This window comes from Hyla sarda, chromosome 4 (assembly GCF_029499605.1).
Source record: "Hyla sarda isolate aHylSar1 chromosome 4, aHylSar1.hap1, whole genome shotgun sequence".
Lineage (NCBI taxonomy): Eukaryota > Metazoa > Chordata > Amphibia > Anura > Hylidae > Hyla > Hyla sarda.
This window is the reverse complement of record NC_079192.1, coordinates 15,805,529-15,821,418: the sequence shown is the minus strand read 5'-3', so window position 1 is coordinate 15,821,418 and position 15,890 is coordinate 15,805,529. Positions and strand designations below refer to the sequence as shown.

At 43.8% G+C, this 15,890-nt stretch overlaps 1 protein-coding gene and 1 pseudogene across 6 annotated transcripts in view; both read right to left on the bottom strand.

The window, feature by feature from the left end:
• The window catches only part of CHD3 (chromodomain helicase DNA binding protein 3), a 152,032-nt gene that overhangs the window by 64,715 nt on the left and 71,427 nt on the right, over positions 1 to 15,890 (bottom strand). For all 6 annotated transcript variants that reach the window (XM_056570094.1, XM_056570091.1, XM_056570092.1 and 3 more), the window contains 7 exons: positions 7,889 to 8,089; positions 7,627 to 7,764; positions 6,907 to 7,028; positions 5,916 to 6,089; positions 3,274 to 3,415; positions 2,090 to 2,221; positions 1,630 to 1,747 (listed from right to left, as the gene is read on the bottom strand). In XM_056570094.1, the coding sequence (XP_056426069.1) occupies positions 1,630 to 1,747; positions 2,090 to 2,221; positions 3,274 to 3,415; positions 5,916 to 6,089; positions 6,907 to 7,028; positions 7,627 to 7,764; positions 7,889 to 8,089 (1,027 nt within the window). The remainder of the gene's footprint in view (positions 1 to 1,629; positions 1,748 to 2,089; positions 2,222 to 3,273; positions 3,416 to 5,915; positions 6,090 to 6,906; positions 7,029 to 7,626; positions 7,765 to 7,888; positions 8,090 to 15,890) is intronic.
• Positions 13,279 to 13,446, bottom strand: LOC130267880 (U2 spliceosomal RNA; annotated as a pseudogene).

The window sequence follows — 15,890 nt, the reverse complement described above, 5'->3', positions numbered from 1 at the left end:
TGTCATTTTTCAAACCGTATACAGGTTAAAATTTGTATACACGTTTTGATACAGTTTAGTCCGGTTTTGAGGAATCCGTTTTTCCCCAAAAACCTGATACGGGAACTGTATTGCAAAAACGTGGTGTGAATGCACCCTTACAGTAAGTTGTGTAGTCCTCTCATCGTTAGTGTGATGTTGTCTCAGCAGCTCCCCTGCTCCTCCCTCTCCCCTGACAAAAAAAAAGTTGTGTAGTCCTCTCACTGCCAGTGTGTTGTTGTCTTAACAGCTCCTAAGCTCCTTCCTCTCGCCTGACAGGAAGTTGTGTAGTCCTGTCATTACAAAACCAGCAGACAACACACTGGGGAGAAAATGTACTCTAGTAATATACTGTAGTGTTATACTGGTATATCCCCTGCTGTATGTATGGGCATCAGTTTGTGAACTCCATATATATATGTATATATATATATATGTATATATATATTTATATATATATATATTTAAAAAAAACAAGAAAACCAATTGGAGTCACTTATGAATAAATGATATGTCTGAGCGACAACAAGTTTATTAAACATATATGAAAAATAATTACATACAATATGAAAAATGAATAGCGAGAGAAAGACAAGGTGTTATCACCGGCCCTGCCCACAATCTATTAGTAAAGATATATGTAAATAGGTCACAATCTATAGCAGCAAACATGAATAAGAATAAATATAAAGTGTCACGGCACACTATTGCACTGGAGGGTACGGTATAACATATCCACCCTAAATACTCAAGTGAGAGTAAGGTGCCAAATGGGTAAGAAAAGTGACAAGTGCATATAAGCAGACCATATAGAGACCTAATAAAATATGAACAGGAGACAAAGTGGTGGCAGGAGGCGGGATAGCACCACTCCGACGCACGCTTCGGTACATCACTTTTCATATTGTATGCAATTGTTTTTCATATATGTTTAATAAACTTGTTGTCGCTCAGACATATTATTTATTCATAAGTGACTCCGATTGGTTTTCTTTGTTGTTGCGTAGTCCTGTCATTGTGGTGCTGTCTCCAGCTCTCCAACTCTTTCCTCTTCTCCAAAATGACATTTCATCCTCTGCTGTCTCAGGAGGGGTGGCTGGATCTTGTATCAGAGCTCTAGCCCCTACAGCCTATATATATATATATATATATATATATATATATATATATATCATATACACATATACATCTATTTCTATTTTGGGACATTTAGGGAAGAATAAGGTGTGGTTACAGCATGCTGCCTTGTGCTGAACAATGCCACAGGCAGAGGAGCAGACAGGTAATGAATAGCAGGTGCTGCAATCTAACGGACTGTGCAATAGTCTGCTGTGTAGTGAAATGTTCTGCAACAGCTCTGGACAGGGAACAGGGGAGTAGGCACAGTGGGAGGGCTGTAAGGAAGATCTGAGGGAAAATAATGCATTCTGGGAATTGTAGTCCTGAGCAACTGCTAAACCAGAAAGTACATGACTAAGCACCCCCACACCCCACCCCAAGAAAAATAGATTTTTGGTAGTTTCAGAATGGAGGCAGACAGGTAGGCAATGCTTTATGCTTCTGCTGCATTTTAAGGGGTAAAGCTAAATCATAGCAGTTTAACGTCCTCACCATTAAATCTATCAATAGCTTCTTGTCTTAACGCGCCGGTGATCCCTCCGTCTATTCGCTCGTATTTATACCCCTCGTAGTCCAGGAAGTCTTCTAAGAGGTCCAGCATCTTGGTCATCTGGAAAAATGAGAAGAAGTACATTGTCAGTGGTTGGGAATGAAGCCATGAAAAGTCAATACTGACTAAGCTGCAATACCAGGCACAGTCCACAGACCAAAGCGGCGCTGCTGAACAAGTAGACCTTGTTAAATCCTTTAGCACTGCTCAGACCTTTGTCGTGGTTTTCATTGATACAGTAAAGCACAATGAACTGCCAGATCCTATATACAGAAACCACTGGTAAACACAGACCACACTGATTTATGAGGGGTTTCTGTCGGGTTCTGCTCTATTGAGGAGAGATCTGATGAATCTGTGAGATCTATAATGAATGTGGACATCACTGCATGGAGACGAGACCTGGGAGAATATGAGCACTCGGTGTCCTTGTTCATGCAGCTTGCGGAGCATCTTCTGTAAGAGGAGCAGTTTTCCAGAGGATTTAATGAGAGCTCCTCCCTCGTAGGCACCAGTTGGAAGTTTGGGAGACTCCTGCAACATAAAAGGGATGGGTTATTATATTATGCAGAGGGAAATCTCATCAGACTTGGTGACTTACCATACTATGGCACCGGGCCTATGTTAAAGGAGAAGTCCATCGCAAGAAAATGTATCCACTATCCAAAGATTAGGTGAGAAGTGTCTGAACGCAGGGGTCCAACCGCTGGGAGCCTTCGCGATCTCCTCTATGGTGCTCTGGCTCTCCTCGCGCACAAAGTGAGGTCAGCACACGCCCTCCATACATCTCTATGGGAGAGCTGGAGGTAGGCGGGTACAAGGCTCGTGTATCTCTGGCTCTCCCATGAATGGAGGGCGTGTGCCGACCCCTGCTCCATGCACCAGGAGAGCCAGAGCTCCATACAGGAGATCGCGGGTGGTCTCATCGGTCAGACCCTCTGCAATAAAAAGCCTTGTCTGTTCTTGGCTTCTGGTTCACCTTTAGTGGCCACAACCAGACTGGGGGGGGGGGGGTGGGTGTACGATTCGGGACAGGCAGGTCGGAGGTGGTGCCCACATCTATCTGATATTGTGTATAAATGCCCTTTCACTTTAAGATGCCCATACACGTTACACCTGTGTCATCCAACCCACCGGTGGGACGAGCGGACGATCTAAAGCAGTGGTCTTCAACCTGCGGACCTCCAGATGTTACAAAACTACAACTCCCAGCATGCCCGGACAGCCAACGGCTGTCCGGGCATGCTGGGAGTTGTAGTTTTGCAACATCTGGAGGTCCGCAGGTTGAAGACCACTGATCTAAAGGGTACGGTGCCTTCTTGACTTTTGACTGCAAGCATTGTGGGTGAGAAAGAATCAGCCATGTTGGTTTCAGGGAAATAAGCTGCCACCAGAGGAGTGCGGCAACTACTTACCCCTCCACTCTCCATTGGAAACACATGCATGCTCAGCCAAGCTGAGCATTCGCGTGTATTGATGGAAGGAGAAAGATAGCCATTGGCTAAACAAGCATTAATGTGGACAGCTGTCTTATGTGCATGGCCAAGCTTTACCCCTAAAGGTGGAGTGAACAGACTGTATCTCACCATTGCAGCCACAGGGAAGAGATAGGGATGGTTGCAGCATTTCTTCAGGTCCATCATTATGTTCAGTAAAGATACTTGGTTTCCTCCTCCTCGAGAGTTGAGAGCCTCGAAGTTACGAGTAAGGATAAACTTGTAATATTTCCTGTGAAATAGCACAGATAATTCCTTACATTAGGGGTAACACATTGGGAAAGTATAATGTACAGTGGGGCAAAAAAGTGTTTAGTCAGACGCCAATTGTGCAAGTTCCCCCACCTAAAAAGATGAGAGGCTGTAATTTCCATCACAGGTTATAACCTCAACTATAAGAGACATAATGAGGAAAAAAAAACATAAAGTCACATTGTCTGATTTTTTAAGAATTTATTTGCAAATTGTGGTGGAAAAGAAGTATTTGGTCAATAACAAAAGTTCATCTCAATACTTTGCTATAAACCCTTTGTTGCCAATGACAGAGGTCAAATGTTTTCTGTAAGTCTTCACAAGGTTTTCACACACTGATGCTGGTATTATGGCCCATTCCTCCATGCAGATCTCCTCTAGAGCAGTGATGTTTTGGGGCTGTCATTGGGCAACAACTCCCTCCAAAGTTTTTCTATGGGGTTGAGATCTGGAGACTGGCTAGGCCACTATAGGACCTTGAAATGCTCCTTACGAAGCCACTCCTTCATTGCCCGGGTGGTGTGTTTGGGATTATTGTCATGCTGAAAGACCCAGCCACGTTTCATCTTCAATGCCCTTGCTGATGGAAGGAGGTTTACACTCAAAATCTCACGATACATGGCCCCATTCATTCTTTTCTTTACACGGATCAGTCGTCCCGGTCCCTTAGCAGAAAAACAGCCCCAAAGCATGATGTTTCCACCCCCATGCTTCACAGTAGGTATGGTGTTCTTTGGATACAACTTAGCATTCTTTCTCCTCCAAACACGACCAGTTGAGTTTTTACCAAAAAGTTCTACTTTAGTTTCATCTGACCATATGACATTCTCCCAATCCTCTTCTGGATCATCCAAATGCTTTCTAGCAAACTTCAGACTGGCTCGGACATGTACTGGCTTGAGCAGGGGGACACGTCTGGCACTGCATGATTTGAGTCCCTGGCAGTGTAGTGTGTTACTGATGGTAGCCTTTGTTACTTTGGTCCCAGCTCTCAGCAGGTCATTCACTAGGTCCCCCCCCATGTGGTTCTGGGATTTTTGCTCACCGTTCTTGGTATTATTTTGACACCATGGGGTGAGATCTTGCGTGGAGCCCCAGATCGAGGGAGATTATCGGTGGTCTTGTATGTCTTCCATTTTCTAATAATTGCTCCCACAGTTGATTTCTTCACACCAAGCTGCTTCCCTATTGCAGATTCAGTCTTCCCACCCTGGTGCAGGTCTACAATTTTGTTTCTGGTGTCCTTCAACAGCTCCTTGGTCTTGGCCATAGTGGAGTTTGGAGTGTGACTGTTTGAGGTTGTGGACAGGTGTCTTTTATACTGATAACAAGTTCAAACAGGTGCCATTAAAGGAGTACTGTGGTGCAATTTTTTTAGCCCAAAATGTTCCCTGCAGCTGTACCTTTATGTACATGTCCTTCTTTCTTCAATCGGTCCAGCCTTTTTCCCACTGCAGTGTTATGAAATTCCCGGTACATCCAAGTTATGGTGGTGTGGTAGATGACGTAAAAATCATCATCCCCCATGCTGGCTTGCTCCAGCTTTCTGTCCCTCCCTGCCTCAGTCCTCCTCACCCCCTCCCCTACCTCATCCTTTCCCCTCCCGAGTAATTATATTAAACCCGCCCTGTTGAAACATTACACGTTGAAATCATATGTAACTTGTTTGAAGAATTTCCTTGTTAGTTACGGCAGCGTAACCGGGAAATCATTGGCCAGGAGTGGTTACATGTATAGTCCTGGGGAAATACTGAGTGCGCAGGCACGCTCTGCTTGATGTGATAGGCGGGAGGCATTCAGAGTCATTTTGCGCAGTCCAGCCAATGACGGCTGGGCAAACAAGAATTATATGAATATGTAAAGTATGGGAGTGACTTGCGGCTAGGGGGGTCGTGCAAGAGAGGGGAGGATATTTACAGTGATGACGTTTTGTTACCAAGATGGCTGCGGCAGGCTAAATACAGGGGTACGAAATTCATAATTGTGAGATACTGGCTGCACTTCCGGTTTTCACAAAGTCGTATAAGCGTGCAGTTAGCGCAGCTGAGGTACCTTAGAATATTATATAACTTTGGGCTAGCTTTACAATGGGCTATAAATATTTTGCTCCGGAGTACTCCTTTAATACAGGTAACGAGTGGAGGACACAGGAGACTCTTAAAGAAGAAGTTACAGGTCTGTGAGAGCCAGAAATCTTGCTTGTTTGTAGGTGATCCAATGCTTATTTACCAGCAACATTTGCAAATAAATTCTTTTAAAATCAGTCAATGTGATTTTATGGATTTTTTTTTCTCATTCTGTCTCTCATAGTTGAGGTTATAACCTATGATGAAAATTACAGCCTCTCTTATCTATTAAGTGGGAGAACTTGTACAATTGGTGGCTGACTAAATACTTTTTTGCCCCACTGTATGTCAGTATTATATATATATTATTACTGACAGGGCACATATATGGCAGTAATGTCATCCCTTACTTACTTCTGCATAGGGCTGAGCTCCACTCTGACTATGAGCTCAGTCTTGGCCGGCATATTCTTAAACACATCGGCTTTCAGTCGTCGCAGCATGTGGGGACCCAGCAGGTCGTGCAACTTCTTGATCTGATCTTCTTTGGAAATATCTGCAAATTCTTCTAAGAACCCTTCTAGATTACTACAAATGATTGAGAAAAAAAGATAAGTTATGGTCCGGATATTAATCAAGGACCGGATTATCTATTCTGTAAGGAAATATGAACCATAAATGTCAACAAATTAGGTTAAAGAGAAGCATCCTATTGTGTACAGAAGTCACAGTGCGCCTGCAGTAAGAGTGTTTATTTTTGAAGACTTTATTATTGATAGTCAAGGAGGAGGAGTCTTGGAACTCTCAGGAAGGTTCTGATAGGTGATGTTGTCCTCTTTTAGTTTATAGGAAGTCAGCTGACCCAGGACTGAACACTTTCTCTGACACATTGAAGGGGTACTCCGCCTCTTGACATGTCATCCTCTATCCAAAATATAGGAGATAACATGTCTGATCGCGGGGGTCCGGCCACTGAGACCCCAGAACACCCCATCCACCACCCTCATCCCCCCACGATCTCGAGGCCGGCATTGCAGCGTTCATGAACATGGAAGCCCGGGGCTTTCCTGTTTGTGACGTACACAGCAGTCAGACCTTCTCCCATAGACATGAATGGAAGGGGAATGGCAGTTGCGGTTAGGGGATAACATGTCTAGTGATGGAGTACCCCTTTAAGCAATGTGATTTGCTGTAGGTCAGATGAGTGATCACTTAACCCAGTTACAAAAATGAAATGCATGGATGCAGCTGTGTGAAAAGAAACAGATGGCACCAAAGGACTAGTAATGGTGAGTGTGCACGATATGGGCAAAAACTAAATCTAGAGAGCTTCCTTAATCATGGGAGTCCCACTTTAAGTTGTTTAAATATTCGAGAAGAGAAAAGCATAATAGAAAACATGTACTTGAATCGCTCTGGAGTGAGGAAGTTGAGCAGATGGAACAGTTCCTCCAGGTTATTCTGTAGAGGGGTTCCTGTGAGGAGCAGCTTGTAATCTATCTGGTATCCATTGAGCACCCGGAAAAACTGCAGAAATTAAGAATATAGAAACATATCACACTGTTATCAATGGCACTTTTATAGACCCCCACCTTCTTTATGATGGATGTTAAACATAGCAGTTAAAGAGGTACACCGCCTCTAGACATCTTATCCCCTATCCAAAGGATGGAGGATAAGATGTTTGATCGTGGGGGTCCCGCCGCTGGGGACCCCCGCAATCTCCCTGCTGCACAGCGCCGGAGGCTCATGACATCACGGTCACGTCTCGCTTGTGATGTCAACGCCACGCTCCCTCAATGCAAGTCTATGGAAGGGGGTGTGACGGCCGTCGCGCCCCCTCCCATAGACTTGCATTGAGGGAGCGTGGTCATGACGTCACAAGTGTGGCGTGACCGTAACTTCATGAGCCTCCGCCCCGCATCGCCAGTCATCCGGCACGGAATGAAGTTCGCACCGTGCACCGGATGTCTGGGGGGCCCTAGCCGTGATCGCGGGGGTCCCCAGTGGCGGAACCCCCGCGATCAGACAACTTATCCAAAGGATAGGGGATAAGATGTCTAGGGGCGGAGTACCCCTTTAACTTGACTCTTTTGAACTGCTATAAGACATATATCATACATACCTTTGATTGGTTGTTCTTCAGACGATGAGCCTCATCCACCACCAGACAGGCCCAACGAATAGATCCTAGAGCAGCCTGATCAATAGTGATCAGCTCGTACGAGGTTAGAAGAACGTGAAACTTCACTTGAGCCTGAGCCTTGCAGGGGAGGAGAAAAGAGAAGAATTAATGAGTAAACAAAAACCCCAATATTTAAACCACAACTTTCTCTACCTTAATGTATTCAATAAGTAATGACTTTTCTCATGAACTAGGTCCTCACCTTCATCTTGAAGGCTTTCTTCCCTCCCTTCATGACGTTGTCCTGGTAGGAGAACTCGTTTTCTCGGATAACTGCCCGGCTGTCCTTGTCCCCTGTATAAGTCACAACGTAAAAGCCTGGAGCCCACATCTGGAACTCGCGCTCCCAGTTAATGATTGTGGACAGTGGGGCGCTCACAAGGAAAGGGCCCCTGGTGTGTCCCTGTAAAGAAAGGTAAGTCTTTATGATCTCCATTTACTTTCAACTTAGCACAGAACATGACCTTATACCAGAGGGGAGGCAGGCTGTAGCCCACAGCCATTCTGTGTGCCCCCAAACCCTCAATGCAGCTCCAATCTCTGTAATGTTATGGGAGGCCCTTTATGTCTAGCACTGCTCTAGGGTAGTACTATGTGGCTAGTACAGTTATGGGAGGCCATGCATGTCTAGCACTGCTCTAGGGTAGTACTATGTGGCTGGTATAGTTATGGGAGGCCCTGTATGTCTAGCACTGCTCTAGGGTAGTACTATGTGGCTGGTATAGTTATGGGAGGCCCTGTATGCCTAGCACTGCTCTAGGGTAGTACTATGTGGCTAGTACAGTTATGGGAGGCCATGTATGTCTAGCACTGCTCTAGGGTAGTACTATGTGGCTAGTACAGTTATGGGAGGCCATGTATGTCTAGCACTGCTCTAGGGTAGTACTATGTGGCTAGTACAGTTATGGGAGGCCATGTATGTCTAGCACTGCTATAGGGTAGTACTACGTGGCTAGTACAGTTATGGGAGGCCATGCATGTCTAGCACTGCTCTAGGCAAGTACTATGTGGCTGGTATAGTTATGGGAGGCCCTGCATGTCTAGCACTGCTCTAGGGTAGTACTATGTGGCTGGTATAGTTATGGGAGGCCCTGTATGTCTAGCACTGCTCTAGGGTAGTACTATGTGGCTAGTACAGTTATGGGAGGCCATGTATGTCTAGCACTGCTCTAGGGTAGTACTATGTGGCTAGTACAGTTATGGGAGGCCATGTATGTCTAGCACTGCTCTAGGGTAGTACTATGTGGCTAGTACAGTTATGGGAGGCCATGTATGTCTAGCACTGCTATGAGGTAGTACTATGTGGCTAGTACAGTTATGGGAGGCCATGTATGTCTAGCACTGCTATGAGGTAGTACTATGTGGCTAGTACAGTTATGGGAGGCCATGTATGTCTAGCACTGCTATAGGGTAGTACTATGTGGCTAGTACAGTTATGGGAGGCCATGTATGTCTAGCACTGCTATAGGGTAGTACTATGTGGCTAGTACAGTTATGGGAGGCCATGTATGTCTAGCACTGCTATAGGGTAGTACTATGTGGCTAGTACAGTTATGGGAGGCCATGTATGTCTAGCACTGCTATAGGGTAGTACTATGTGGCTAGTACAGTTATGGGAGGCCCTGCATGTCTAGCACTGCTATGGGAGTACAGTTATGGGAGGCACCATGGGGAAAAAGTATCAAAACTTGTATAGAGCAAAAGTTGACCAGTTGCACACAGCAACCAATCAGATCGCTTCTTTTATTTTTCACATGCCTCTTTAAAAATGAAAGAAGCAATCTGATTGGCTGTTATGGGCAACTTTTCCTCCACACGTTTTGATAAATCCCCCCCCCACCGTGTCTAGTACTACTATGGGGTAGTACTATAAGCTGGTACTGTCAAAGGGCACACTGTGTGGCCGGCACTATTATTATGAATCCTATGAGGCTGATACTGTTATGGAGAATACCACGTTGCTTGTACTGGGGTGCATCATGAGGCAGATACTGTTATGGAGATTATTATCTTGTTGGTACTTTTATGTGGCTGGTAATGTTATTGGAAGCACTAAGCGGCTGGTACTGTTCTAGTGGTGCACTGTTAGTCTTTCACATAAATGGAGAATAGAGTGTGGCTGGTACTGTTTTAGAGTGCATTGTGTGGCTGGCACAGATATGGAAAGCACTAAGAGGCTGGTACAATTATGGAGAATATTATGTTACTGGAACTGTAATGGAGAATATTATGTTATTGGTACTGTAATAGAGAATAATATGTTATTGGTACTGTAATGGAGAATATTATGTTACTGGAACTGTAATGGAGAATATTATGTTATTGGTACTGTAATGGAGAATATTATGTTACTGGTACTGTAATGTAGAATATTATATTACTGGTACTGTAATGGAGAATATTATGTTACTGGTACTGTAATGGGGAATAGTATGTTATTGGTACTGTAATGGAGAATAATATGTTATTGGTACTGTAATGGAGAATATTACTGATACTGTAATGGAGAATATTACTGGTACTGTAATGGGGAAAATTATGTTATTGGTACTGTAATGGAGAATATTATGTTATTGGTTCTGTAATGGAGAATATTATGTTACTGGTACTGTAATGGGGAATATTATGTTATTGGTACTGTAATGGAGAATATTATGTTATTGGTACTGTAATGGAGAATATTATGTTATTGGTACTGTAATGGAGAATATTATGTTACTGGTACTGTAATGGAGAATATTATGTTACTGGTACTGTAATGGGGAATATTATGTTATTGGTACTGTAATGGGGAATATTATGTTACTGGTACTGTAATGGGGAATATTATGTTATTGGTACTGTAATGGAGAATATTATGTTATTGGAACTGTAATGGAGAAAATTATGTTATTGGTACTGTAATGGGGAATATTATGTTACTGGTACTGTAATGGAGAATATTATGTTATTGGTACTGTAATGGAGAATATTATGTTACTGGAACTGTAATGGAGAATATTATGTTACTGGTACTGTAATGGAGAATATTATGTTATTGGTACTGTAATGGAGAATATTATGTTATTGGTACTGTAATGGAGAATATTATGTTACTGGTACTGTAATGGAGAATATTATGTTATTGGCACTGTAATGGAGAATATTATGTTACTGGTACTGTAATGGAGAATATTATGTTACTGGAACTGTAATGGAGAATATTATGTTATTGGTACTGTAATGGGGAATATTATGTTATTGGTACTGTAATGGGGAATATTATGTTACTGGTACTGTAATGGAGAATATTATGTTATTGGTACTGTAATGGGGAATATTATGTTATTGGTACTGTAATGGAGAATATTATGTTATTGGTACTGTAATGGAGAATATTATGTTACTGGTACTGTAATGGAGAATATTATGTTACTGGTACTGTAATGGAGAATATTATGTTATTGGAACTGTAATGGAGAATATTATGTTATTGGTACTGTAATGGGGAATATTATGTTATTGGTACTGTAATGGAGAATATTATGTTATTGGTACTGTAATGGGGAATATTATGTTATTGGTATTGTAATGGAGAATATTATGTTACTGGTACTGTAATGGGGAATATTATGTTTCTGGAACTGTAATGGAGAATATTATGTTTTTGGTACTGTAATGGGGAATATTATGTTATTGGTACTGTAATGGAGAATATTATGTTACTGGTACTGTAATGGAGAATATTATGTTACTGGTACTGTAATGGAGAATATTATGTTATTGGTACTGTAATGGAGAATATTATGTTACTGGTACTGTAATGGGGAATATTATGTTATTGGTACTGTAATGGAGAATAATATGTTATTGGTACTGTAATGGAGAATATTATGTTACTGGTACTGTAATGGAGAATATTATGTTACTGGTACTGTAATGGAGAATATTATTGGTACTGTAATGGAGAATATTATTGGTACTGTAATGGAGAATATTATGTTACTGGTAGTGTAATGGGGAATATTATGTTATTGGTACTGTAATGGAGAATATTATGTTATTGGAACTGTAATGGAGAATATTATGTTATTGGTACTGTAATGGAGAATATTATTGGTACTGTAATGGGGAATATAATGTTATTGGTACTGTAATGGAGAATATTATGTTACTGGTACTGTAATGGAGAATATTATGTGGCTGGCACAGTACTGTAATGGAGAATACTATGTGGCTGGTACAGTACTGTAATGGAGAATACTATGTGGCTGGTACTCTTATGGGGGGCAATGTGGGTCTGGTACTGTTATAGGGTGCACTGTTAGGATGGCAAAGGTGTATGGATTATACCCAAAGTGCTCCTTTTAAAAATGAATTCTTATTTGAGACTTTAAGGACATGCAGACACTATATGCCATCTGACAGGTGAGGGTACCACCTCTGGGCCCCCTCCATGATACATTCAGCACATTATAAAAATGAAGGTTGCACGTGTATCAGACGCGTTTCACACCTCCCTCCACAAGACGTGGATACATTTACAGCGCTCAGGAAAAGGTTAAGCAAATAGCAGGATTAGACTACACCCAGGGCTTGTGTATAATCCATTAGTAAGGAACAGTATCTGTGTCAATGTGAGCACATAACTAGACACAGGAGCTGTTTACATAAAACGGTAGAGATTTAATCCAGGCTATTTGCAAAGCTGCTTTATTTTAATAAAGAAAATGTTTGCAAAGGTTTACATAAGTCTTTATAAGGTTCTCACAGTGAAACAGGATTACATTACCACTGTCACAATGTTAACGAAGCACTCTGGGAATTTATTTTTTATTTCCTTATATAGGTTATTATTACAGATAATGTAGAGGTTCTTCTGTAAATCTTGTGCTTACCCGTTGAGCTAAAAAAAAAAATGTTAAGAGCCGAGGCAAGTGCTCTAAGTGCAAGAAAAAGTGCAAACGTGTCAAACTAAAAAAACACTCACAAAGGATGCGGTCTATCACTAAGGCCTTCTCCAACAGGAGAGAGGCCCCCCAACAAACCTACCCTTCACCTCCAGGCCAAAAGGCACCTGCAAGGATCCAGGTTCGATGCTCCTTTTTGCCGAAGCTACTAAGGGGCTGCAAATGCACCTGGCTTCAACTTAGGGGTTAACCAAGGTATCAGCAAAAGAAGCCGTATACTGATGGCATCTTGACCGAAGCCAAGATGCCCAGGGGTTGCAGGGATGTGAGCAACCAAATGGCCACACACACCTCCCCTAGACTGCCAGGAGGGACACCCAGAAGGGCTACCACATCCTGACAAATCCTGTGTACAAACAAAACACATAAAGTGGGACAGTGACATACAAAAAGAATAAATAAGTGGATGAGTGCAGATATACTGCTCAGTCATTCGGCCGGATCTATAAAAAATGTCCCTGATCCTAGCCAGAAGGCCGGTATACCAAGGGTGAGTGCCAAAGGTGAAGAGTGTATGGTGCAGTGCGTTCACTCAGTGAGTTATAACACCCAGTGAGTTTCGGCACCTCAGGGTCACCACTCCCCGAGGCACAAAAGTACCTCGGCCCTAGACCCTCCCAGCCTCATGGCGTGACCCAGAGGAAACAGGTCACATCCAGGCAGCCATTTAGCTGTTACGTGGCACCAGCCCCGGAATGACCCGGTACACCTGCTCCTCCATGCAGCATCCGTCCTACATCAATGGCAGAGACTAAACCACTGATAAGAACAGATACTACACTTGATCTTAGCCAAAAGGCCGAGAAGCGACCCGTTGAGCTAAAGTGGCAGGCATGGGTTTTCAGCCATACCAATTTCTATTTCAGAACAAAAATAATTTCCTAATGCTGCCTACAATTCACATAATTCTTCGGTCTTTGAGAGAGGGGGGGGGTGGAATCTCATCACTGCAATTCACCTGCTATCTACCTAATCACTTGGCTTAGCTCCAACACCTAGAAGCCTAAACTGTTGAGACTCATAAGTGGGTTGATGTCAGTTCACATTATGTGCAGTTTTGACATATTTTCCTATTCAAAATGCCTTTTTTATAAAAAATATTGTAATGAGGACAAAGGTAATTGGATCTAAAATCACAACTGATTCTTCATTTTCAGGCAGTGGTCACAAGTTGCATTTTTATGAAACTTCTGAAACCATAGAGATAGCAGCAGCTGTATACAGATAGAGCTGGAGGGGAAGAGCATAACTAATGTATATCCTGATCCCATAGAGATAGCAGCAGTATATAGAAAGAGCTGGAGGGGAGGTGTGTGACTACGACTATATCCTGATCCCAGAGATAGCAGCAGCAGTATACATATAGATCTGGAGGTCTATAACTACTATATATCATGATCTCATAGATATAGCAGCAGAATACAGATAGAGCTGGATAGAGGTGTATAACTACTATATATCCTGATCCCTTGGAGATAGCAACAGCAGTATACAGATAGAGCTGGATAGAGGTCTATAACTACTATATATCCTGATCTAATAGAGATAGCAGCAGTATACAGATAGACCTGGAGGAGAGGTGTATTACTACTATATATCCTGATCCAATAGAAATAGTAGCAGTATACAGATATAACTGAAGGGGAGGTGTATAAACTAATATATATCCTGATCCCTGGGGGCGTGGCTTAGCACGGCATGTGAGCGGTCGGAGCATCCTGGAGCTCCACTACTGATCCTCAATTTATCCATGGTAACTGGCACTTTCATCATCCCCGAACCCTGCAGTGAGCTGCCGTACCTCTCCTGAAGCGGCCGGTGAGAGATGGCCGGGCGCAGCAACAGAAACAAGGGGAACAGGGCGCAGGGAGGCGGCGGGACCGGGCCGCATGGTGAGCCGGCGCCATCTTGCGCTGAGATGGCCGGCGTGGCGGAGCAGTTACAGACATTCGCCCGGGTCACAGAACCTCCTGAGTCGGATCGGGCTGCAGCTGACGACTGGAGCGACATCAGTGATGCGGGGGCAGAGTGGCTACCGGCGGAGCAGACTCTTTCTGCGGACTCAGGGCCCAAAGACATGCCGGGACAGTCAGTGAGTACAGCACGGCCTGCAGTTAACCCTCCTGCTGCTGGAGCCCCTGCAGTGCCTGTTACAACCTCCTCAACTGTTTCTCCTGCCATACAAGTGCTTGGGTCTGTGTCTCCTACTCCCTTCTCCTATGCTGGGGTGGTCACTGCATTGCCAGGTCATGCTTGATCGAGCCTTAACCCTTTCTCTGCCATTATGGGGCCTCAATGACAAAGGGCCATTGCCACACATTCTGCTACCCCTGAACCTACGCCAACGCTTAAGGATATGATGTTAGCTATTTCTAAGGGGAATGCTGATATGAAGCTTCTCATTGGTGGTATGCATGAGGACATTAACCTCTTACATCATGATATGCAGAAAGTATCTGAGCGGATTGGGGCGGTGGAGGAGAGTTGGGGATTTGGAAGATCAGGTATCCCCCCCTGAAATGGAATACGCACTGTGTGATTACTAATCTGACCGTGCTGGCTGCTAAGTCGGATGATATGGAAAATTGCCTGCGGCGAAACAACATACCCCTAGTGGGGCTGACGGAAAAATTGGAGGGCCGCAGCCCTGGAGAATTCTTTGAGAGCTGTCTCCTTAACACTTTTGGAAAAGACACTCTGACGCCCCTCTTTGCAGTGGAATGGGCGCACAGGGTGCCCACTAGACCTCTCCCGCCAGGGGCTCCGCCCCAGGCTGTGCTTATTTGTATCCTGCATTATAAGGATAGAGACATTATTCTACGTAAAGCTCGGGACATGGAACATCTCGCCATTAACGGCAATCGTGTTTCTGTGTTTACGGACTTTTCCGCTGAAGTCCAAAAGAATAGAGCTGGAGATATGGATATATATGGATGTCAAGAGCCGTTTATGTGCCCTCAATGTGATTCTCCATGCTTTATCCGGCCAAACTGAGGGTGGTGGCCATGGGCACTAACCATTTATTTGACACCTCGGCAGCGGTTGCGGACTGGCTGGATGCTCATGAAGAGAAACTTCGGCGGGCCCACCAATGATGCTTCGTTGCCTGTGTCGCTGGGATTGTCTCCGACCATTGTGGCGGTCACATGGCTAACTATAGCTGCCTCTCCCGGGTTTCCCTCTCAGCAGGCGCTCTCCGGATTGTACTTCCCTCCCCTTGAGGGGGGGATGACTTAGCCATTTTGTCCTGTTTGA